Source organism: Siniperca chuatsi, linkage group LG5 (genome assembly GCF_020085105.1).
Source record: "Siniperca chuatsi isolate FFG_IHB_CAS linkage group LG5, ASM2008510v1, whole genome shotgun sequence".
Lineage (NCBI taxonomy): Eukaryota > Metazoa > Chordata > Actinopteri > Centrarchiformes > Sinipercidae > Siniperca > Siniperca chuatsi.
The window spans coordinates 297501-322500 of NC_058046.1; the positions used below are offsets into that span (position 1 = coordinate 297501).

The 25000-nt window shown below is 46.0% G+C and overlaps 1 protein-coding gene across 4 annotated transcripts in view; it reads left to right on the plus strand.

The window, feature by feature from the left end:
* Positions 1–25000, plus strand: part of LOC122875992 (disabled homolog 2-interacting protein-like) — a 52717-nt gene that overhangs the window by 20666 nt on the left and 7051 nt on the right. For 2 of the 4 annotated variants that reach the window (XM_044195758.1, XM_044195760.1), the window contains 12 exons: positions 789–898; positions 15729–15873; positions 16067–16239; positions 16359–16630; positions 17330–17538; positions 18013–18157; positions 18498–18642; positions 21848–22084; positions 22212–22401; positions 22980–23215; positions 23995–24086; positions 24188–24673. In XM_044195758.1, the coding sequence (XP_044051693.1) occupies positions 789–898; positions 15729–15873; positions 16067–16239; positions 16359–16630; positions 17330–17538; positions 18013–18157; positions 18498–18642; positions 21848–22084; positions 22212–22401; positions 22980–23215; positions 23995–24086; positions 24188–24673 (2440 nt within the window). Of the gene's footprint in view, positions 1–788; positions 899–3568; positions 3999–15728; positions 15874–16066; positions 16240–16358; positions 16631–17329; positions 17539–18012; positions 18158–18497; positions 18643–21847; positions 22085–22211; positions 22402–22979; positions 23216–23994; positions 24087–24187; positions 24674–25000 lie in introns of those variants that run through there. The other 2 variants (XM_044195759.1, XM_044195761.1) reach the window with 2 other exon arrangements.

Below are 25000 nucleotides of genomic sequence, written 5' to 3' on the forward strand. Positions count from 1 at the left end.
ACAGCAAAGTGTTTTCCTTTGTGCATTGCATTGTGGGAGAACAGTGTTCATCAACAATAAAGTTTTAAAATCTGAATGTACATAAGATATTTTGAATATATTTAATTTTTCCAGTGTGAACAAACCACAGACTGTAAACCTGCTGAGTCAGTGTGGAGTCTGCAGTGGATAATTTAAACAATCAAAAACAACAGAACTCAGTTTGTCACTGTTACATGATAAAACACTGAAGTTTCTAACTATAATTATATATGTTTTTTATTATATTTCTAACTAAATGTGACAAGACCTCGACCTTTAACTTGTTCAGTGCACACGATGAGTCTGCAGCCAGCGGGATTATACAATAAATAAAACCTTTTTCTGGTTACAGCCTCTCAGATATGAGTTTGTTTGAACTTTAATTTCTTCTTCATTTTAGTTTGTTTCACTATTGTGACAGAAAAAGATGTGCAGCAGCCTCTCAACGCCAAAGTGCAGAATTAATTCAAAAATCTAAAGTGAAATTTTTGTCTTGTGGCATTTTTTATCCTCAACAACAAGAAGACGATAAACAGGATTCACACCAATCAGTCAGTCAGAATCTCTTTAGGTTTTGTTAATTAATTAATTTAAGGTGGCATCGTATCTTTATGTTTGACATTTTATATACTACATGATTAATCCATTAATTATGGCGTTCATCAGCCAATCAGTGTTCAGCAACACACAAACTGTTATAGATGTTATAAATGTTGTTTGTTTACTGGACACTGAAACACAATCCCCCTCTCCTCTCTCTTCTTCAGGGGTTTCTCTCCCGGAGGTTGAAACAGTCTCTTCGTCGCACTCGATCTCAGCCTAAACTGTCTCGTCTGAGCAGCGTAAAGGCCGACCCGATCAACACCGCTGACACCAGGTAACTCAGATACATTATTTATGATCAGTTACCCAGAAATCCAGTGTGTTGTTTCAGCCTGGTGGTCAGACTGAATGGCCCTTTAGTTACCGCTCCCTCATTATCCCTACTGGATCCAGGTCTGTGGGGTAAGCTTGCAAACGCCCTACCCATGGGACCAGGTCTTATCCTTGAACTGCAGACATGTGGGCTCACCAGCCACGAGGTTGTAGCGGTTTGACCAGGAGCCGGTGTGCAGTCAGAGTTTAGGTCTGAGTTTTTAGTTCTGGACCAGTCAATGAAGGACCCGTGTCTTTCAATACATGAGCCTTGGAGAAACAATCACTAACGACCAGATAGCTCAAAGGCACCAGCAGACAAGACGTTCACCACAGTGTGTTATACAATAAGTGCTCAATATGAAACCCACAGTTCAACCACAATGAATGAGTCCTTTTTCTCAGGTCAAATTCAAATTTCAGCCATTTGAGTCCATATCTCATCAGGAAACTCCTCTTCACGATTCAAAAAAGTTGGCCAATGAAAACACAACCAGGTTAATCCTCTTGTGCCTCATAAACCAGTTCAGTAAGTCTCCAGAAACACCTGAGTTACCTCCCGTAAACTGGCCCCGTCACCATTTAGTCTGAAAACCTGGCAGAGTTCTTCCCTGAGCTGATGCGGGAGCATGGTGGGTATGTGTGTGACGCAGGGGCCGATTGCCACAAGGTGTAGCGATGCGGTGAATTGTCAGGTGGGCAGCAGGTGAAGGTAGAGGCCTTGAATTGTTGACCCCTCTCTGGTGGGGAAGGAGATTAGTGTGGGAGGTGAAGCAGCGCCAACACACAGCTCCAGCTCTGGAACCAAACTCCCCATTAGGGGTTTTGGACTTTTTGGGAGTTGCCCAGGTTGAGAGTCGTCACTAGCGAGCCGTCGGCAGAGCGCTACGAAAGGGAGACTTGGAGACTTCTGTGGTGGTCATGGCATTAAAAACCTAAAGCAGGCCATAAGTGAACCAGATGCCAGAATACCTAAAGACAAAGACGTTGATCCACTTGGTAGATGTATCATCGGGTCTGTGGCTGTATGTCTTAGACCACCTGACCACTACCTGGCGGTGAGTCGGTTCAGGTCAAATATGTATTTGAGGTGAAGTGTAAACGTCTGGTGGCAGTTTCAACTCTCACCTCCTGAAGAATTTGTCCTGCATCCTGGAGGTTTGGCTTCATGTTCAAATCCTTAATTGCTTATTTGATTCAAAATTTTATAATACAAAGAGTAAGAATTGTTTTCAGTTGGAGGCGTCCTGTCAACAGTGTGACAGACTCTCCTGAAGGAGTTCAAGTGTCTCAGGGTCTTGTTCACCAGTGAGGGTCAGATGACCAACAGGTAGACTGATGCAGAGTCAGCAGTGATGTGGACTCTGTTTCAAACTATGGTGGATCAGAGGGAGGTGAAGCTCTGGATCCACCAGTGGATCTCTGTTCTCAGCTGTGGTCCTGGTCTCTGGGTAGTGACAGAAAGAATGAGATGGTGGATCTGCAGGGCTCAGCCTTAGAGACAGGGAGAGAACCTCAGATATCCAGGAGGGCAGAGGAGGAAAACCACTCCTCCTTGATGTTGAGAAGAGTCAGCTGAGGTGGTTCAACATCTGATCAGGATCCTCCCTGTGGAGGAGACTAAAAACAACTAGACCTATGTTATATATTTTGTTGAGTTGTGTACTTATATTAATCAGGTAACGGTGCGTTTCATTTGGTCGCCTGTCAATGCGCCTGCGTCAGCGTTGTGGTTTTCTGGCAGAAGCTGTCATAAATGGACTCTTTCCAGTGTTAAGCCACATTTTTACAAAACACTTTTTAGATCTTGGTCGTTTTTAACTGTATATTTTAACGGGATGAAGGATTTTAGCCATCAGGTGTTTGGATTTTAAGTTAGCAGAGAAACAAGCAGAGCAAATGTTAGCAGCAAGCTCGGCTCACAGCGTCCTGTGTTCGCCAAACAGCTTCGAAGAAACACTCATTTTTAGCGTGAAACTACGTTATTCAGTGTTTTTACTGGTTTTAATCACCTGGTCCGTTTGTTATGGAGTGGAGGAGACCTCTGCGGATAATTCACCTCACAGTAAAAACCTCCTGAACGATGAACACTGAAGGAATCCTAACCGAGAGAAGCTGACGCAATGAAGGCAATGGGGCTGAAGACAACAACTCCCATGATCCTACGCTACTTCAATACGTCGTCAAACTACGTCTTTTGTTATTGTTTTGATGTGAGAGACCCCTAGCGGCAGAAATGACATACTGTGCGTTTAACGTGATCAGATGCTGTTTTCTCCTCCTCCGACTAACCGTCACTGAGCCCCAGTAATACTTTACAGCGCAGGGAATTTGGAAGGTTGCGATTGGATGATTGTGGGTGTAACTATGGGAAACATGAATGAACTGTTGACAGCTGGCCAGCGACGTATTCATCTTCATGTTCCTTTATTTAACAGGTAAAAGTCTCACTGTGGTTAAAGTCGCTGGCGAAGACGGCAGTGAACAATTACAACAACAAATACAAATAACATTAACAGACTGACACAACTGTCACACATTACAAAAGAGTTTTAATAATATTCAGTGACGATGGGTGATGAGGGGCGCTGGATGAACGAAAGATGGAGAGAGAGAGTAACTGACAGAGGAGGAGAGGAGACAAGGAGAGGAAAGGAAGTAGGGCAGCCTCACAGCAGGGGAGGGGCCGCTGCTGACGGAGAGGGAGGTCGAGTCTCATAGAGACACAGAGGGAGAGAGAGAGAGAGCTGTGGCTGCTGAAACTGTAGCATCAGTAGCAGCAAGCTAACACACAGACAGACAGACAGACAGGCAGGCAGACAGACAGACAGACAGGCAGGCAGACAGACAGGCAGACAGACAGAGAGACAGACAGACAGACACACAGACAGGTCTTCAGCCTTTCGACCAAACAGCGTCAGGATCAGCAGGTTCTCCATCTTCCTTCCTCTCTCCTCCTCCTGTTTGCTGCTGAAGGAGAACATGGATTCATAACCCCCCACCACCCCCACCTCCTCCTCCTCCTCCTCCTCCTCCTCCTCAGCATTCACACAGGATGCTCGGTGAGTATCTGCACTGATCCTCTGCACGCATTAACAGCCTTTGTGCTCTGAACAGATAAATGTGCTGCAATGAGTCTGAATCTGTGTGTGTGTGTTGGGGTGCACAGTGGCGTTTTCTACTTGATTTGCCTGACCGTGTGTGTGTGTGTGTGTGTGTGTGTGTGTTAGCCTGGCTTCAGTCTGCACACAGCTAGCCTAGTATGTGTTAGCATGTGGCTAGGCTAGACACACATTGTTAGCAAACCAGTTTAGCTAAGCAAGGTTAAGCAACAGCACACACACACAGACAGAGGAATTAGTGTTGTAAACAGCTAACGTTAAGCAGCTCGTTAAGATAATGATGAGAGTTAACGAGGTAACGGAGGAACGACAGATCATCCTGTTCATGTCAGGATGGTTTAGAGGTGTGTGTGTGTGTGTGTGTGTGTGTATGTGTATGTGTGTTTTCAGAGGTCAGGGGTCACTGTTAACCAACCCCACCCCACACCCACACCCCCCCGGGAACAGTCACTTCTGTTTTTATAATAAGCTGCTGCTTACTCTGTTTTAAATCTGTTTCTGTCTTGTGACAGTTTAAAGAGGAACTCCAACTAAATTTTATTTTTCTCGACATAATCTCACAGATTCTTGTTGACATATGGTGTTAATTCAGGTACTTTTTCCAACTAAACACAACTTGTGTGTAAAAACACCTGCTCAACATTAGTTTGTATGTGTCTGTTTAGAATTAAAAGTTTGGTCCAGCTGAATTCTCTGGATGTTGAACAGGGGCTACGGCTATGCACTGATAAACAGCAGAGTTACAGCTATGGGGGGGGTGAACTGGAGAGTCTTAAGGGACTTATTCAGCAGCCTGATAATAAGGAATTGTAATAGTCCAACCTAGAAGTAACAAATGCATGGACTAGTTTTTCTGCATCATTTTGAGACAGGATGTGCCTGATTTTTGCAAAGTTACGTAGGTGAAAGAAGGCAGTCCTTGAAGTTTGTTTCATGTGGGAGTTAAAGGATAAATAAATTCTGATCGAAGATAACTCCAAGGTTCCTTAGGTTGGAGTGGAGGCCAGGGCAATGCCATCTAGAGCAACTATGTCTTTAGATAATGTGTCTTGGCGGTGTTTGGGGCCAAGTACAATAACTTCAGTTTTGTCAGAGTTTAACATCAGAAAACTGCAGGTCATCCAGGTTTCTATGTCCTTAAGGCATGCTGAAGTTTAGCTAACTGGTTGTTTCATCTGGCTTGATCGATAGATATAATTGGGTATCACCCGCATAACAATGAAAGTTTATGGAGTGTTTCCTAATAATACTGCCTAGAGGAAGCATATATAAGGTGAATAGAATCGGTCCAAGCACAGAACCTTGTGGAACTCCGTGACTAACTTTGACGTGCACGGAGGACTCACCGTTAACATGTACAAACTGAGATCGATCTGATAGATAGGATTTAAACCAGCTTAGTGCGGCTCCTTTAATGCCAATTACATGTTCCAGTCTCTGTAATAGGATGTGATGGTCAATGGTGTCGAACGCAGCGCTAAGAGCTAACAAGACAAGTACAGAGACAAGTCCGTTGTCTGATGCAATTAAAAGGTAATTTGTAATTTTCATCAGTGCTGTCAGACACAGAGAGTCTGACAGTAGCTGCTCATGGTTTGTTAGCTTTGACTAACAGCTCTACGTTTCTGTCCATGCTACACTGCGCGTTGGTTAGTCAGTCTCCCCCTGTCTCCCCTCACCCTCCACTTCACACACTACGTAGACACCCTGTTTTTTAAAAACATGATGGGATGGAGGGGTCAAGCAGAATCTGTGGGTGTAGTGACCCATTAAACTGTTTTACTCTGTGCAGCAGGAATGTACTTGGATGGACCGACCAGCTGACATCGACATCCCAAAATCTTTTAAACAAATATCAATATAAGAGCAAGAAATGGCATTAGACGTTTTCCCCAGAGCTCCGGTGGAACTGTGATTAATTTAGAATATATACAACGCTTTCCGTACACATTATTGTAAAAAAATAAATTTACTCGATATATCATAGAAAAGGTTTCAATCGTAGTCATCAAGACGTTTCGGCTCCCATCCTGAAGTCATTCTCAATTGTGAAAAATGGTCTGAGAACTCAGAAATTTAAGCTAATCTGTGTTTTCACAATTGAGAATGACTTCCGGGAGCCGAAACGTCTTGATTCTGAAAAACAGTGTCCAGATGACTACGATTGAAACCCTTTCTACGATGGAACATTCCTGGATGAATGAGGGACTACACCGTCTTTACTCGATATACTAAAACCCCAAGAAAAGATTAGAGAGTGAAAAATTTATTTTGATGGCAGCAAAACTCGAACTGGCCTAGTGCATCCACAGAGAAGAGTGCCTCAGATAATCCCGGTCAATCCTCACCCACTACCTGGCAACAACACACAGCGATGGGGGTTGAAACACTGAAATCACTCGATAATAAGAGAATAAACAAAGAACGTGCTTACTGAAGATTTCAACCATCTGAAAAGCGAGCTACAGGCAATGCGAACGGAAATAGCCAACAACACAACAGCAGTACGCTCTGAAGTTGACGAAATGAAAGTCAACATCAAAGAGGTGGAAGGTGGTTTATCCACATGGTCGGACAAGAGGTTCATGATACAAAACACAGTGACTAAATTCAAAAATCAACTACTGAAAGAGATGTTGCAAATGGATAGCGACTTCTAAGTGGACCAATCACATCGCAGTCTTGCACCAAGAAGACCGTGAGGAAGACTGCAAGTTATAATCGCGAATGCATGCAAATACTATCAGGACTGAATAGACATTTTAAAGCGAGCCCGAGAACGAGCCCTGCTTTCAATCGACGGTGAACCAACAGCCATCTACCCAGACTACACAGCCAGCGTCGCGAAGGCCCGGGCAGCATTCAAGAATGTGAAAAAAGTGCTCCTTGGCCGACAAGGTGTCCGCTATGGCCTTCTCTTCCCTGCTAAACTCTGCATCACGTCCAAGGGCGAGGATCGAGAATTCCTGGACCCAGCCGAGGCCATAGAATATATGAACAGAAATATCACTTCGGCAGCGGAAGATGGAGAGTGATCATATCCTGTCCCCACAATGAAACAAGGGTCCAGTTTCCAGCAAGAGACAATAAGTTACTTCTATATTCTTGACAATTTATTAAAAAATGGAAGTACTGAGATAAAGCCTATGTAAACACAGCACAAATTACGGTAACGCTATATCCCTTTCTTTTCTCTCCTAATATGTAATAGCTATTTCATCAGAGACATACTTGAACATTCATGCCTGTTAGTGCACATGCTGCCTGTTGCCGTAGCTCCGTCTCGTCGTCTTACTTTTTCCAACTTTTAGCTTTCCTTTTTCTTTAAAACTTGAGTAACTTGTGTGTAAGTGTAATTTAAACTACGCTCTTTACGAAAATGAGAGTAGAAAGTGTTTTGGTACTTTTTTTCGCCGTGGAGCTGCTTCTCCTGCTACTCGGTTGGGGCACAGCTGCATAACAGCTGTTTGGCCGCATTGTTTATACCAGGGAACAGCTGATCGCGCTGAAGCCGAGGGGCATAGCGCCCAGGACAACCGATGTCCCCACTGAGATCTGGAGGAGGACACACAGAGGATGCAGAGGTGGAACGAAGCGGCGAGGGAAGAGAGAGGGGTGCAGACAAAAGAGACTTAAGAACAAGAGATTTAAGGCGTGTCTGCCTTCTCTCGTCATGGGCAATGTGAGATCACTGGTGAATAAAATGGACGAGCTAACAGCGTTAGCCCGGAGTCAGACGGAGTCCCGTGAGTGTAGTTTGATGTGCTTCTCAGAGACATGGCTACACCAGGATATCCTGGATCATAACGTTTCCATCGACGGCTTTCAGACTGTTCGGGCCGACAGGGATCACACCGGGAGCGGTAAGGGGAAAGGCAGCGGGCTTGCTGTTCTGGTCAACAACAGATGGTGTAACCCTGGTCACATTACCATCAAGCAGAGTATCTGTAGCCCGGACATTGAACTGTTAGCTGTGGGACTCCGGCCATATTATCTGCCACGTGAAATCTCACATGCCATTGTTGTGGCTGTTTACATCCCCCCCTCTGCTAACCCGGCATCGGCGTGCAACGCCATTCACACCGCCATAGCACATCTCCAGACTCAACACCCGAGTGCACTCATATTAATCTCGGGTGACTTCAACCATGTCAGTGTTTCAACAACACTGACTAATTTCACCCAGTATGTGAGCTGTCCTACTAGAGAGGAGAGGACACTGGACCTGCTGTATGCTAACCCCTGAATGCCAAGAGGAGGGCCTTTACTGATGGTAATAGGGAGGAGGTGAGGGAAATCCAGGCTGACCTGAAGGTGAACATCAGGGAGGCCAAGGAGAAGTACAGGAGGAAGCTGGAGTGGAAACTCCAGCAGAACAGCATGAGAGAGGTCTGGAGCGGCATGAAGAGCATCACTGGCTTCAGACCGACTGGCAGCAGAGGAGTTGAAGGCAGCTTGGACAGGGCCATCGAACTGAATCTGTTCTTTAACAGATTCGACACACCGGCTTCTGCTCATCCCCCCTCTAACTCAGCTGCTGTCGGCCCTCAAGCTCCTCTGAGTACTCTGCTCCCCCCTCCTCCATCTTCCTGGGAGAGTCCTACTCCCCCCTCAACCGGCTCTCAGGCTAACAGCCCTCCCCAGACTGACGACTCCCCCTCCCCGCCTGTAACTTCTGCTGTGTGCCTGACTGCTGACCAGGTGAGAGGACAGCTGATGAAACTCCACTCAAACAAGGCTGCAGGCCCCGATGGAGTTAGCCCCGGGATGCTAAAAACCTGTGCCCCCCAGCTATGTGGAGTCCTTCAACATGTCCTCAACCTGAGCCTGAATCTTCAAAGGGTCCCTGTTCTGTGGAAGACATCTTGCCTCATTCCTGTGCCGAAGACGGCGCGTCCCAGTGGCTCCAAGGACTACAGACCGGTGGCACTGACCTCCCACATAATGAAGACCCTGGAGAGACTGGTGCTGGAACAGCTGCAGCCCATGGTCAGACCCCTCCTAGACCCCCTTCAGTTCGCCTACCAGCCCCAGCTGGGAGTTGAGGATGCCATCATCTTCCTGTTGAACTGCATCCACACCCACCTGGACAAGCTGGCAAGCACGGTGAGGATCATGTTTTTTGACTTCTCCAGTGCTTTCAACACCATCCGGCCTGCCCTGCTGGGTGAGAAGCTGGCAGCGATGCAGGTGGATGCCCCCCTCGTGTCCTGGATTGTGGACTACCTGACTGGCAGACCACAGCACGTGCGCCTGCAGCACTGTGTGTCGGACAGCGTGGTCAGCAACACTGGGGCCCCTCAGGGGACTGTCCTTTCTCCCTTCCTCTTCACCATCTACACCACGGACTTCAGCTACTACACAGAGTCCTGCCACCTTCAGAAGTTTTCTGATGACTCTGCTGTGGTGGGATGTATCAGCGGTGGTGATGAGACTGAGTACAGGGCTGTGGTGGGGAACTTTGTCTCATGGTGTGAGCAGAACCATCTGCAGCTCAATGCGACAAAGTCTTAAGGAGCTGATTGTGGATCTACGGAGGGCCAAGCCACCAGTGACCCTGGTTTCCATCCAGGGGGTCAGTGTGGACATTGTAGAGGATTACAAGTACCTGGGAGTACACATGGACAATAAACTGGACTGGTCTGAGAACACTCAAGCTGTTTACAGGAAGGGCCAGAGCCGCCTCTATTTCCTGAGGAGGCTGAGGTCCTTCAACATCTGCTGGACGATGCTGAGGATGTTTTATGAGTCTGTGGTGGCCGGTGCTGTCCTGTATGCTGTTGCATGCTGGGGCAGCAGGCTGAGGGCAGCAGGCTGAGGGTAGCGGACGCCAACAGACTCAACAAACTGATCCGTAAGGCCAGTGACATTGTGGGGGTGGAGCTGGACTCTCTGGCGGTGGTGTCAGAGAGGAGGATGCTGGCCAAACTACACGCCATCTTGGACAGCGTCTCCCACCCGCTCCATGACGTGCTGGTCAAATAAAGGAGCACCTTCAGCGGAAGACTCATCCCCCCACAATGCACCACAGAGCGCACAGGAAGTCATTCCTGCCTGTGGCCATCAGACTCTTTAACTCCTCCCTCTAAGTGTCAGTCTGTATGACCCTAAGTCACTAAACTGGACATTGATCATTAACATCTCTGCAATACTTGAATAACTGTGCAATATTCTGTGTTAAAACTGCTGTGCAATATCCTCCGTCTCATTATAATCTTAATAAGCTACACTTAACTTGACAGTTCATGCACTATTACTTTATACCGTATTATTATCATCAACCGGTAAACCCACTTGGTACTTCACACTTTTATTTTATACTTATACCCACTTGGTACTTAATTAATCTTAGCTGTATTATGATGTATTATATTTTTTGCTTAGTACTTCTATTCCTGTGTGCACTGACGTGACAATGAGCTGCTGTAACAAGAGTTTCCCCTCGGGGATCAATAAAGTATTTCTGATTCTGATTCTGATGTGATATGCTGTGGGAAATGTTTTATTATAGCATCTCAGAGGTAATTTCATTTGCTTTTTATTTTATTGTTTTACAAAGTGCATATACATAACATGTATAACATGTCACTCTCAGTAACTAGAGTGACAATGCTTTTCTTTTTCCCCTCCTATATGCCTTCTCCCCCTATTTTATCCCAAAGACATATCTTAAATTATGGGGTCACTCAAAATAATAAGTTATAATGTCAGAGGACTCCACAGCCCTATCAAAAGAAACACAAGGCAGGGAGGAAAAGAGGAGTGTCCATTTTAGTGCACAGATCAATACATTTTACAGCCACAGCAACCCATAAAGACACTGAAGTCAGATATGTTTTAGTAAATGGGACCATTGATGGGACTGACATATCCCTAATGAATGTATATGCCCCAAATGAGGACATCTTTATAAAAACTCTTTTTTATTACAACATAGCACTGGACTCCTGTTAATTGGAGGGGACTTCAATTGTGTCATGTCACAGTCTCTGGACAGACAGCCTGTTCCAGTGGCCCCGCTCTCGAGAATGAGCAAGATGTTAAATGGTCAATCCATACAGTCTGGTATTGTGTATATATATGGAGACACAAATTACCAAATCAAAGGGCCTCTTACATACTATTCAAGTAGACATCTATATTACTCTAGAATCGACTAAATCTGAGATCCACTTCCAATCACGTTTTCAGATCACCCTCCCCTGATGATGTCCTGGAACCTGGGACACAGACCAGTATCCAAGCAGTGAACATTAAACACCTGTCTTCTAAATGATGAGAAATGTATTATTTTTGTTAAAACTGAACTAAAATTCTACTTAGACACAAACTTCACTCCAGAAGTATCACCACTTATTTTATGGGACTTTGCTGGCATTTCATTTAAGGAAACAGGAATCATCAAACGTTGTTTAAAGTTAAAATCTAAAAAAATACAGATACCTGCTCCGATGATGAACCACTAATACACAACCTGAAAGACATTAAATTAACACAACTCTCAGAGTCAATGACAAAAGAACTAGATGAACCTATAAAGGAATGGGAGATACAGGAGTTATTTTCAACATTAAAAATAATAAAAGTCCAGGCCCCGATGGCTGTCAGTGAACTCTATAAAACCTTCAAAGATGTAATATCCCCCCTACATATCATCACACTCTAAAATCTGGACTCATGGCCCCCTCCTGGAATGAAGCAACAATAATAGTGAGACACAAAGAGGGCAAAGACCCTACAGTCATATCGGCCTATATCGATACTGAATGGAGATCTTTGTATTTTAACAATCATTTAGGCTAGGTGAGTGAGCAAGATCAGTACCCATTTCATATGTCCGGATCAAACCAGATTTATTAATGGAAGATACTATGGAGACAATATCCGTAGGTTGCTAAATTTAATTACACACTCACAAGGCAAGAAGCAGGTAGCAATGATTCTATCACTGGACGCACACAAGGCTTTTGACCATGTATCTTGGCAGTTTCTAATTCAAACTCTGAGAAAAGTAAAATTTCCTGAAATGGTTACAAACACTTTAAGTCCACAGGCCTAAGTTAAAGTAAATGGATACAGACCAGAAGCCTTTACATTACAACATGGATGCAGGCAGGGATGCACCTTATGTCCCCTCCTGTTTGCAAATAGTATAGAACCATTAGCTCAGCTCATTAGGAAGATAACAACATAAAAGGCATGATAATTAACGGAGAAGAGCACAAAATTTTGCTATGCGGACGATGTCCTGCTTTACCTGACAGAATCTGCATTAACAGTCCCACACTTATAAGATTATTTCCAAATTTGGATATTTCTCAGGATATAAAGTAAATTTAGACCAAACAGAGGCTTTGAGTATAGGAAGCAAATTCCTGCTGCAGTTTCTAACTGAGAGCGACTTTAAATGGCCCACACAGGGTATTAAGTATCGTGGAATATATATCCCCATCACTACAGAAACTGTATGATGCCAATTATAAGAAAATAATCAGAAGTATCCGTAGCGATATGGACAGATGGACAGCACTTCCTTTGTGCCTACTAGGATGCATAGATTCATTCACTCTAGATTTATCTGGCAAGAAAAACTTCCAAGAATCAGACCTAAAACTTTGCAATTTTCCAAAACAGCAGGAGGACTAGGACTCCCAAATCTCAGATAAAACTTCTGGGCAGCACAACTAAAACCTCTGAGTGTGGATCGGAGAACTCACAGATACACAATGGCTTAACATTGAAAAAAGCCAATGCCTGCAACCTCTATCTGAGCTACCCTTTCGAGATGGTTCTCTGAAAAAGATTGAAATGAGAGAGTGGACTATGTTCACCTCATTTTAGGTTATCTAGATCAATTTCCCCTCTGACAAGCATAGGCTCAATTAGATATTTCACACCTTCGCAATTAGATATAGGATTCAAAAGATGGTCAGAATATGGACACCAATTGTGCGATAGGGGTACTCTGAAGCCATTTGAACAATTAAGAAATTAATTCAATTAACCCAAGTAATTCAGTACAAATTAAAGAAAGATGGGAGGCTGAGATGCAACAAGAGATATCAAGAGAGGACTGGAAGGTAATGTGTTCTGAAGCACACTCCGTAACTAGCTCAAACATGGAGGGAATTCAAATGGAAGATTTTTGCCAGATATTTTTGAACACCACAGATAATGGCAAAGATGGCCCTAACACACACTAACAAATGTTGGAGAAATTGTGAAGCACAAATAGGCAATCATTCTCACATATTCTGGTCATGCTGTAAACTAAGACCAGTCTGCGAAAAGGTACATCGAGCTCTTAGAGAGGTATTCCCCGCTGACATCCCTCAAGAGCCACAGGTCGCCTTATTAGGGGTAAAACCTGAAGCCATAGATGGAAGAGCTGCAAATGACTTATTGCAGATCTCACTAACCTGGCTCAGGCTTTAAAGCCTGGCTCAGGGTTTAACTAATTACAACCGCGCACATTTTGTGCAACCAAAGGATCTGGGATGAGATGGAGCAGATAACCTACTCTCTAAGGTTACAAAAGAACACATTTGATGAGAGCTGGAGTCCTATAATGAGCTTATTAATGCAGTGATAACCCAAACTCACCTATCCCTCTAACCCCTAGAAGATAGATATGTGGATCTATGGGTATAGGTATCATTTGTTATGAATCAAATCGTTTAGTATCTTTGTGTTTTGTTTTGGTTTTGTTTTTTTCTTATTTTACTAATTCATTTATTTATCTATTTATTTGTTTAACTTCTTCCTATGTAATTATGTCATACAAAACTGTAATGGATAGGATGATATCACTGAGAATAAAAACATTAAGTTAGTTATTGTAGTTTGGCCTCTCACCAACAGGGTCTGCAGTTGTATATATCATCAATATCATTATCTCTGATGTCCATCCGGAATAAACGGCTTTAAATCTTACAAATCTGAGAAGAAAGCGGCTGCAGAACCTGCCTGAGAATCCTGCTGTTTCTAAGTTTCCTTCAGTCTCGCAGTGATCCAGAGACAGCTGTCTGTCCGTCCACGGGTCCACTGCAGACAGGAGCTGCTGACTGCTGGTTCGGCTGCTCTGATGGGACAGTCTGACTACATGTGAACATATAAAGGCTAAAAAAAAAAGAGTCAAAGGTTTTCAAAGTGTCAGACTTCCAGACTGCTTAGTACTTCTAAAACAGAGTAGACCTACATCACGTTCAGCCAGTGGACCAAAGTAGCTCAACGACAACACAAAGTCACACATGCCACATCCTTAAAAATGTGAGCTCCTTTTCCTGAAATTATCTGCCATCTGAACAGGAGTGTAGTACGAGGGCAGAATACGTGATTTTTGAAAAAACGTATGCTTTGCATCTAAAACTATCTAAGACCTTTACCGATCTGCAGTAGTTACTTTATCTTTTAGCAGTTTTGTCGTAGCTTTCATCTGGAGCGCGGGTATTCGGTGAAAACTTTAGATCTCTGCACACAAAACATCCTTCACATCATGCAGAGCATTGGGCATCTTCCTTTCATCCATCTGTAGCCTCGGCAGCCTGAAGGGCTCTCTAACCCGTTTGGTTTGGTGGTGTATTTGCCTGTTTGGTTCGTTTAGGCTGGTGTGAAACCTGACAGGGCAGCTGGATGGGGATTTCCACAGTGTTACTGAATTCAACAGGCCTGAAAGGAGTCCTCCGCAGATTCATCATTTCACTCCTGTAACTCTGTCAGCCTCACGATGAACAGATTTTATAAAAGGATCAAAATCGCTGCAGCTTGAACCAGAGATATCGTCGTTACCCACAATGCAGCTTAGCTGCCGACAGTGAGATTGTGGTGTGTCATGCGCACGTGGGAGAAGTTTGCCTTCAGGGCTTTCTGGCTTTCTTTTTTCCTAAACCTAAACAAGTAGTAAGTTCCTTCTGGCAGAAAAGCCCTGAGGGCAAACCTCTCCCACAGGAGAAGAGACGCCACCCTGTGGTGCAGTTCAGTATTACAACAAAACCAACACAATCTGTGTCTGTGAGCACATCCTGGACCCAAGGCTGATTACCAACCAGACATAGACGGCCCCAAAAGCCCCAGGATCACTGTGTCCATCGCTTTTCTTTGTTCGATTTGATTACCTGCACCACTGAAGTACAATATCAGCTGGGTTCTGCTTTATTATGTAATCTAGTGCCAAGTCTTGTAGAAGGGTCAAATTCCGATACTAACAACTTTTATTTTAGTTTATATTGTGCTCACGTGGTGTTTTGTTTCCTAAATAAAGTTGTGTTTTATTAACATTACCACAGAACACCTGGGGCTGGTAGTGTTCCAGTACTGAAGTCCTGGTTGGTTTCTGGGTTTAAAAACATCCACAGTGTGCTCAGTGCATGATGGGAGCTCCCAGAGCGAGGCCATTATTTCCAACGGAGAGTGCTGCTCTGCACATCATAGCGACGGAAACCACTCTGGTTATCCGCCTGTTGAACTTTGACTCCAAACGCACTGACCCTTGTCTTCCCCCTTCGTGATGTAATACGTAAAAACACAAAGGGGCCCAACATGAACGTTTTCCCCCGAGGACCCCGGACAGGTTAATCCAGCCCTGCCTGGACCTCTCGCTGTACTGGACTCAGAGACTGAGATCCACCTGAAACTGCTTGGTGTAAACACTCTGGTTATCTGCTGTTTCAGGTGTGTGATGCAGCGGCTGCGTTGTGGTAGCCAGGAGTCGTTGCTAAGCGCCGGCTGTGTGTCGTCTCTGGAGCTCAGGATGGACCAATCAGTGCTCATTAAACCAGTTCACTCCTCCCTACTGGGACAGGACTACTGCTTCGAGGTGACACACACAGCACACACACATCAGAATCAGAAACACTTTATTGATCCCCGAGGGGAAACTCTTTGTTACAGCTGCTCGCTGTCACGTCAGCGCACACATGAATAGAAGCAAACAGAATATAATACACATCACACACACTTGAACGCTCTGGTGTTTCCGTGGTGATGACCTCTGACCCCGTGTTTCCTAGGTAACGACCTCGACAGGAACAAAGTGTTTCTCGTGTCGCTCAGCAGCAGAACGAGATAAATGGATGGAGAACCTGAGAAGAGCCGTTCATCCCAACAAAGACAACAGCAGGAGGCTGGAGAACGTGCTGACGGTGTGGGTGGTGGAGGCCAAAGACCTGCCTGCAAAGAAAAGGTGGGGGGCGCACACGCACCTTTCCTGTCTCTCTCTGCAGCTGTGACTGTCTAATGACGCCCGAACAAATAGTCTCTAAAAGACATACAATGAGAAGTAACAGTGTATCTGTGCTTCAGGTACTTCTGCGAGCTGTGTCTGGACGACAGTCTTTACGCTCGGACGTCGTGTAAACTGAAGACTGACAACATATTTTGGGGAGAACGTTTCGACTTCAGCAGTCTTCCGTCCATCAGCGCCGTCACTCTTCATCTCTACAAAGACACCGACAGGAAGAGGAAGAAGGACAAGAGCAGCTACGTCGGGTTGGTCAACATCCCTGTCGCCGCGGTGACCGGCAGACAGCTAGTGGAGAAGTGGTACGCAGTGAGCACGCCCAGTAGCAGCAGGGGTAGGTAGACTGATGCGATGATGATTTAATATGGATTTGTAGTTACGTTTAAGTTTTAATTGATTTAGCAAACAACAGATTTTGATGAAAATGTGTTTTGTGCCTCAGTTGAATAACAGAAACAACAGATAAACCTGTACTTTTACTGAACTCGTCATACTTAAAGTCATGATAACTGATCCGCTGTACTTTGTGCTTTACCTTCTGACCTTTGACTCACGTTCTGTTGTTGTGTCTTTTGAGGAGAATATTAACTGTAACTAGAAATACTGATTACCTGGAAAATAGGTGTCTCTTCAGCCCTGAGTTGTGTCTACAGGTCTTTCCATCAGGCTCCATTCAGCCCCAACAAACCCTACAGGAAGGTGGGGCACACTGTTTGGAGCCTGAGAGGCAAACCGCCCACTCGCTGCTGTGAGTGTGTAATCACGAAGCACCAATGCTTTTACCAGCTCCTCTTCGCTCGTCTGGATTATGATGGCCGGACCGTCGGTGGGGGGGACGAGTGCCCCCGCCCCCAGAGGAAACGACTCCCTTGAATGGAAAACATAAACACACAGATAGTTATCAGGGGTTTGTCCCGAATGCAATGAAACTCCAAATACGTACTTTTTCGCCAGGTTTGATGATGATCCGGTTTTCCTCCCCAAAGATACTCAGGTAACTCACTGAAGCTTCTCTTTTTATGCTGTGTTTCAGGTAAGTCGTCCGTGCCGACAGTGCGAATCAAAGCTCGTTATCAGAGTATCGTCATCCTGCCGATGGAGCAGTATAAAGAGTTTGCGGAGTACATCAGCTCCAACTACCTGCTGCTGTGTAACACTCTGGAAGCCTCGATCAGCCTGAGAGCTAAAGAAGAGCTCGCCGCGGCGCTCGTTCACATCCTGCACAGCACCGGCAAGGCAAAGGTAACCCCGCCCACTACACCTGACCCCGCCCAGTATCATAACCCCGCACACCAGACCCGACCCCGTCAAAGTGAAACCATTTCAGCTGAACTCATTTTCCAGTGTTCCCATGAGTCTTGGAAAACCTGGAATTCTTGAATTTAGCTTTTTAGTCATAAAGTGTCCTAAAAACGACATTAAGGACCTTGAACGTCCTGAAGAGGTTTTCAGTGAGGAACAGTATTTTGGAAGCGTAGTGGAGAATCGTGCAGTCACCATATCTTTTAATTTCAAACACCCACCACTGGGGGGCACCAGAGTCTCTACACCTGGAGGCTCTAAAGTAACAGTCCATTAGACAAATCAATATAAACGCCGTCTGAACTCACCTGAGTTTATCTGATCACATGACCAGGCCGCGTACAGGGAACACTAAGAAGGTTTAAATAAAGTTTATTGGGACGAACGAGGATGACCTTTGACCCCTTTCTACAGGAGTTCCTGACAGACCTGATGATGTCAGAGGTGGACCGTTGCCGTGACAACGATCAGCTGATCTTCAGAGAGAACACGCTGGCGACGAAGAGCATCGAGGAATACCTGAAGCTGATTGGACAGAAGTACCTGCAGGACGCCCTCGGTACAAACACCTGTACACACAATATTACGCAAAACACGACACACACAAAAAGTCCTCAAACCAAAGAGAGAATTCACTCTTCTTCAAACTCCGCCCACTTTCACTGCTCAGGTTCAAAAACATTATATATTTAAATTATATATATAATATTATATATATTAATATTATTATATATAATAATATTAATATATAATATTAATAACACTTCAAAGTAACATTCAGCCACGCCAGCAATTTGTACAGTCCCTAACCCTGTGTGTGCGTGTGTGTGTGCGTGTGCGTGTGCGTGTGCGTGTGTGTGTGTGTGTGTGTGTGTGTGTGTGTGTGTGTGTGCGCTCAGGTGAGTTCATTAAAGCTCTGTACGAGTCAGACGAGAACTGTGAGGTCGACCCTTCTCGCTGTGCGACCTGCGACCTCGCAGAGCATCAGGCCAATCTGAGGATGTGCTGCGAGCTCGCCTTCTGCAAGATCCTCGACTCGTACAGGTACACACAGATACACACAGGTACACACAGGTACACAGGTACACACTGTACACAGGTACACACAAACACACTGTACACAGGTACACACTGTACACAGGTACACACAGGTACACACAGATACACACAGGTACACACTGTACACAGGTACACACAGGTACAGACAGGTACACACTGTACACAGATACACACAGGTACACACTGTACACAGGTACACACAGGTACAGACAGGTACACACTGTACACAGATACACACAGGTACACACTGTACACAGGTACACACAGGTACAGACAGGTACACACTGTACACAGATACACACAGGTACACACTGTACACAGATACACACAGGTACACACTGTACACAGGTACACACAAACACACTGTACACACAGGTACACACTGTACACAGGTACACACAGATACACACAGGTACACACAGATACACACAGGTACACAGGTACACACTGTACACAGGTACACACAGGTACACACAGGTACACACTGTACACAGGTACACACAGGTACACACTGTACACAGGTACACACAGATACACACAGGTACACACAGGTACACACAGGTACACACTGTACACAGGTACACACAGATACACACAGGTACACACAGGTACACAGGTACACACTGTACACAGGTACACACAAACACACTGTACACAGGTACACACAGGTACACACAGGTACACACTGTACACAGGTACACACAGATACACACAGGTACACACAGGTACACACAGGTACACACTGTACACAGGTACACACAGATACACACAGGTACACACAGATACACACAGGTACACACAGGTACACACAGGTACACACTGTACACAGGTACACACAGGTACACACAGGTACACACAGGTACACACAGGTACACACTGTACACAGGTACACACTGTACACAGGTACACACAGGTACACACTGTACACACTGATACACAGGTACACACTGTACACAGGTACACACAGGTACACACTGTACACAGGTACACACAGGTACACACTGTACACACTGATACACAGGTACACACAGGTACACACTGTACACACAGGTACACACTGATACACAGGTACACACAGGTACACACAGGTACACACTGTACACAGGTACACACAGGTACACACAGGTACACAGGTACACACAGGTACACACAGGTACACACTGTACACAGGTACACACAGGTACACACTGTACACAGGTACACACTGATACACAGGTACACACAGATACACACAGGTACACACAGATACACACTGTACACAGGTACACACAGATACACACAGGTACACACAGGTACACACAGGTACACACAGGTACACACTGTACACAGGTACACACTGTACACAGGTACACACAGGTACACACTGTACACACTGATACACAGGTACACACTGTACACAGGTACACACAGGTACACACAGGTACACACTGTACACACTGATACACAGGTACACACTGTACACAGGTACACACAGGTACACACTGTACACAGGTACACACAGGTACACACAGGTACACACTGTACACACTGATACACAGGTACACACTGTACACAGGTACACACAGGTACACACTGTACACAGGTACACACAGGTACACACTGTACACACTGATACACAGGTACACACAGGTACACACTGTACACACAGGTACACACTGATACACAGGTACACACAGGTACACACTGTACACAGGTACACACTGTACACAGGTACACACAGGTACACACAGGTACACAGGTACACACAGGTACACACAGGTACACACTGTACACAGGTACACACAGGTACACACTGTACACAGGTACACACTGATACACAGGTACACACTGTACACAGGTACACACAGGTACACACTGTACACAGGTACACACTGTACACAGGTACACACTGATACACAGGTACACACTGTACACAGGTACACACAGGTACACACTGTACACAGGTACACACAGGTACACACTGTACACAGGTACACACTGATACACAGGTACACACTGTACACAGGTACACACAGGTACACACTGTACACACAGGTACACACAGGTACACACTGTACACAGGTACACACTGATACACAGGTACACACAGGTACACACTGTACACACTGTACACACTGTACACACTGATACACAGGTACACACAGATACACACTGTACACAGGTACACACTGTACACAGGTACACACAGGTACACACAGATACACACTGTACACAGGTACACACTGTACACAGGTACACACAGATACACACTGTACACAGGTACACACTGATACACAGGTACACACTGTACACAGGTACACACAGGTACACACTGTACACAGGTACACACTGATACACAGGTACACACTGTACACAGGTACACACAGGTACACACTGTACACAGGTACACACAGGTACACACTGTACACAGGTACACACTGATACACAGGTACACACTGTACACAGGTACACACAGGTACACACTGTACACACAGGTACACACTGTACACACTGTACACAGGTACACACTGATACACAGGTACACACAGGTACACACTGTACACACTGTACACACTGTACACACTGATACACAGGTACACACAGATACACACTGTACACAGGTACACACTGTACACAGGTACACACAGGTACACACAGATACACACTGTACACAGGTACACACTGTACACACTGTACACACTGTACACAGGTACACACTGTACACAGGTACACACAGATACACACTGTACACAGGTACACACAGATACACACTGTACACACTGTACACAGGTACACACTGTACACAGGTACACACAGATACACACTGTACACAGGTACACACTGTACACAGGTACACACAGGTACACACTGTACACAGGTACACACAGGTACACACTGTACACAGGTACACACTGATACACAGGTACACACTGTACACAGGTACACACAGGTACACACTGTACACAGGTACACACTGATACACAGGTACACACTGTACACAGGTACACACAGGTACACACTGTACACAGGTACACACAGGTACACACTGTACACAGGTACACACTGATACACAGGTACACACTGTACACAGGTACACACAGGTACACACTGTACACACTGTACACAGGTACACACAGGTACACACTGTACACAGGTACACACGGTGAAAATACACACGTGTCTCAGTATATAACCCCCCCCTCTGACTCAGAGTCTTCCCCCGGGAGCTGAAGGAGGTGTTTGCGTCATGGCGACAGGAGTGCGGTAACCGGGGGCGACCAGACATCAGCGAGCGTCTGATCAGTGCTTCGTTGTTCCTGCGCTTCCTGTGTCCGGCGGTGATGTCGCCGTCGCTGTTCGACCTCATGCAGGAATACCCTGACGAACGCTCCGCGAGAACTTTGACCCTCATCGCCAAAGTCATCCAGACCCTCGCCAACTTCAGCAAGTCAGTCTGGGCTTACTGTGATTTCTGTAAAGCACTTTGACCCGTAGATGTACCCGAACCCGTTACCTGTATTGTTTGTTCACCTGTACACCTGCGGCGGTATGTTACCTGTCCCCTGTGGTTGCAGGTTCGGCACTAAAGAGGAGTACATGCTGTTCATGAATGACTTCGTGGAGCGGCAGTGGAGCAGCATGCAGCGTTTCCTGCAGGAGATCTCCAACCCTGACGGGCTGAACCACACCGCCGGCTTCGACGGATACATCGACCTTGGCCGAGAGCTGTCCAGCCTGCACACCCTGCTGACCGAGCTCGACCAGGTAACACACCTGACCAGGTGACTCGTCCTCCAGACACAGTTATCAGATGGTTTTACAGTCGTCCTGTGAGTCTCGGGGATCCTAAACAGCAGAGAAACGGCAGGTTTCTAAACTTGCTTTGGATTGAACACTTGAAGTCTGATTGTTTTGTGTCAAAACTTTAATTTACAGCCTGTGAATTAGTTCATAAAGCCTCAGAGCTCCGTGATGAATGTTGCAGAGCGAAACGAATAATAATTTCTATACTGTAACATTTATTTCTAATTTTCATATAATGTTGCCCTGTAGACAACCTGCCCAAGAAATACAAAAGCTTCAGTTTCTGTACAGACGAAACAAACGAGATACAGCAAGTTAATCAGGGAGCTTCAGGACAGAGCCAGGCTAGCTGTTTCCCCCTGTTTCCAGTCTTTATGCTAAGCTAAGCTAACCGGCTGTAGCTTCATACAGTGAGACTACGTGAGAGAAAGGGAAGAGAGCATTTCCCTAAATGACGAACTGTTCCTTCAAGTGAATGACCGTTACCAGCAGATCAATTAACAGACTGTCTGTCTCTCTCTCCGCCTGTCTGCCTGCAGTCGAGTCTGTCAAAGCTCGGCCCTCTTCCTCGGATCCTGAGAGACGTGTCGGCAGCTCTGGCTAACCCAGGAGGCACGGCTCATCCTGGGGGCGTGTCCGTTTCCTCCCCCGAGCCTCAGCGTGTGGTGTCTCCGCCCCCTCTGTCCCCGCCCCCTCTGTCCCCGCCCCTCTCTCCTCCTCTGGCGGCTTGTAATCCCTCCATCGGCCTGCAGGGCGGCGTCGGACTCGACGGAGGGTTAGCATCATGTGTCCTGTTAGCATTAGCATCCAGCTCAGTTCTTCTGTTAGCAACTCATGGTATTCACACATCAACAGGTGTTTAAAGGTCAGGTAGCACTGACCAATCACAGCTGAGTGGGGGCGGGACTTAAAGGCACAACATTGTTCACAACATCCAACAAGAAGACAAAGTTTATTATTTTGTATTTCTCATGTATGAAGACGGAGAAACTGGTCCAGACAGTAATATGTAATTATTTTATTGGTCGTTAGGTGGTTGTTGCCATGGTGTTGCTAATTAGCCACTAAGATAATAAGTTGTGGCTAGACCTTTTGTGGCGGTTGTAAAGTGGTTGGATTTACTTTCTGGTTGTCAGGGTGTTTAAGGTGGTTGCTATGGGTTCACCTGGTGGTTGCTAGGGTATTCAAGGTGGTCGTTAGAAGTTTACTATGCCGTTGCTAGGGTGTTCGTGAAAAGGCAACATATGCTGACTTAGGTGTTGCTAATTAGCCACTTAGATGGTGATGGTATGTGTTTACTAGATCTTTTGAAGTAAAGTGCTCACTAAATTATTCAGTTTGGTTGCTAGGGTGTTGCCAAATGGTTACTAAGGTGCTAATTAGTCACTCAAATGGGGGTAATAGGTGGTTGCTAGGTTTTTGTAGGTGTTTGTTAAACTGTAACTCATTTTTAACCAAAATACTCATGATTAACAGAGTGTGTGTGCGTGTGTGTGTTTATGTGTGTTGTGTGTGTTTATATGTGTGTGTGTGTGTGTGTGTGTGTGTGTGTAGTTTGGTAGATTTCACCAGACTTCCCTCTCCGACTCCAGAGAACAAAGATTTGTTCTTCGTCACCAAAGGATCCAGTCTGCAGCCCGCATCAGGTGACCTTTGACCTTCATCCAATACATAACTTTGACCTCACTCTGTCACCTTTGACCTCTGAATGTGACCTTTCCGGTTCTGCTGATGTCACTTCCCGCAGGCCTGCAGGGCTCTCCGGCTCCGAGCTCGTCCTACTCGGAGCCCAATGAGAACGAGGCGGGGTTTGAAATGACCAATGGGGGGCGGAAGGAGGGGCCAGATCTGACCAGTGAGAGCCGCAGTCTGTCTCTGGTCGACCTGCAGGACTCCTCCCCTAGCGACGGCCTTGACGACAGCCAATGGCAGCGCAGGACGGGGCTCCTCCCCCTCTCCTTCCAGAACCCCGTGTATCACATGACCACCACGTCGCCACGGCAGCAGACGGACGCCACGCCCTCAGACGGCTCGGCGGGGTCGCAGGGAAACGCAGACGACAGGAACGCCATGGCGACCAAACCGGCATTTCTCACCCAGATGTCTGTGGGGTTGGGAGGGGGAGAAAGGGGGGAGAGAGGGGAGAGGATGTCGGCCATGTCGAGCAGCAGCAGCGGCGAGGAGTACTCCAGACGAGCTCTGTCTTTCACTGAGACTCTCACAGGTACAACAGGTGAACTGAAATACACTTCAGGTCGAAATACACAGCAGCCCACAGGTCGAGTCTCAGGCTTCACCCTGAAGTGGTTCTCCGGTGATTTCGTGTTGTTAGAGACAGACTCTGTCACGTATCTGTTGGTCGGGTCATACGTCCAGACGCCGTTTGGTTACTGACAAAAACACCATTTCGTCACACGAGTAAATGCATCCTGGATTTCCAGACTGAAATGTGATGGTTGAAACCACCTGACTCCTTCCAGCCAGATGTTGAACAGGTGTAAATGACACAGCTGTAATCTTTGCTCCTCCCACAGTCTAACTACGTCAGTACGTCTGTCTG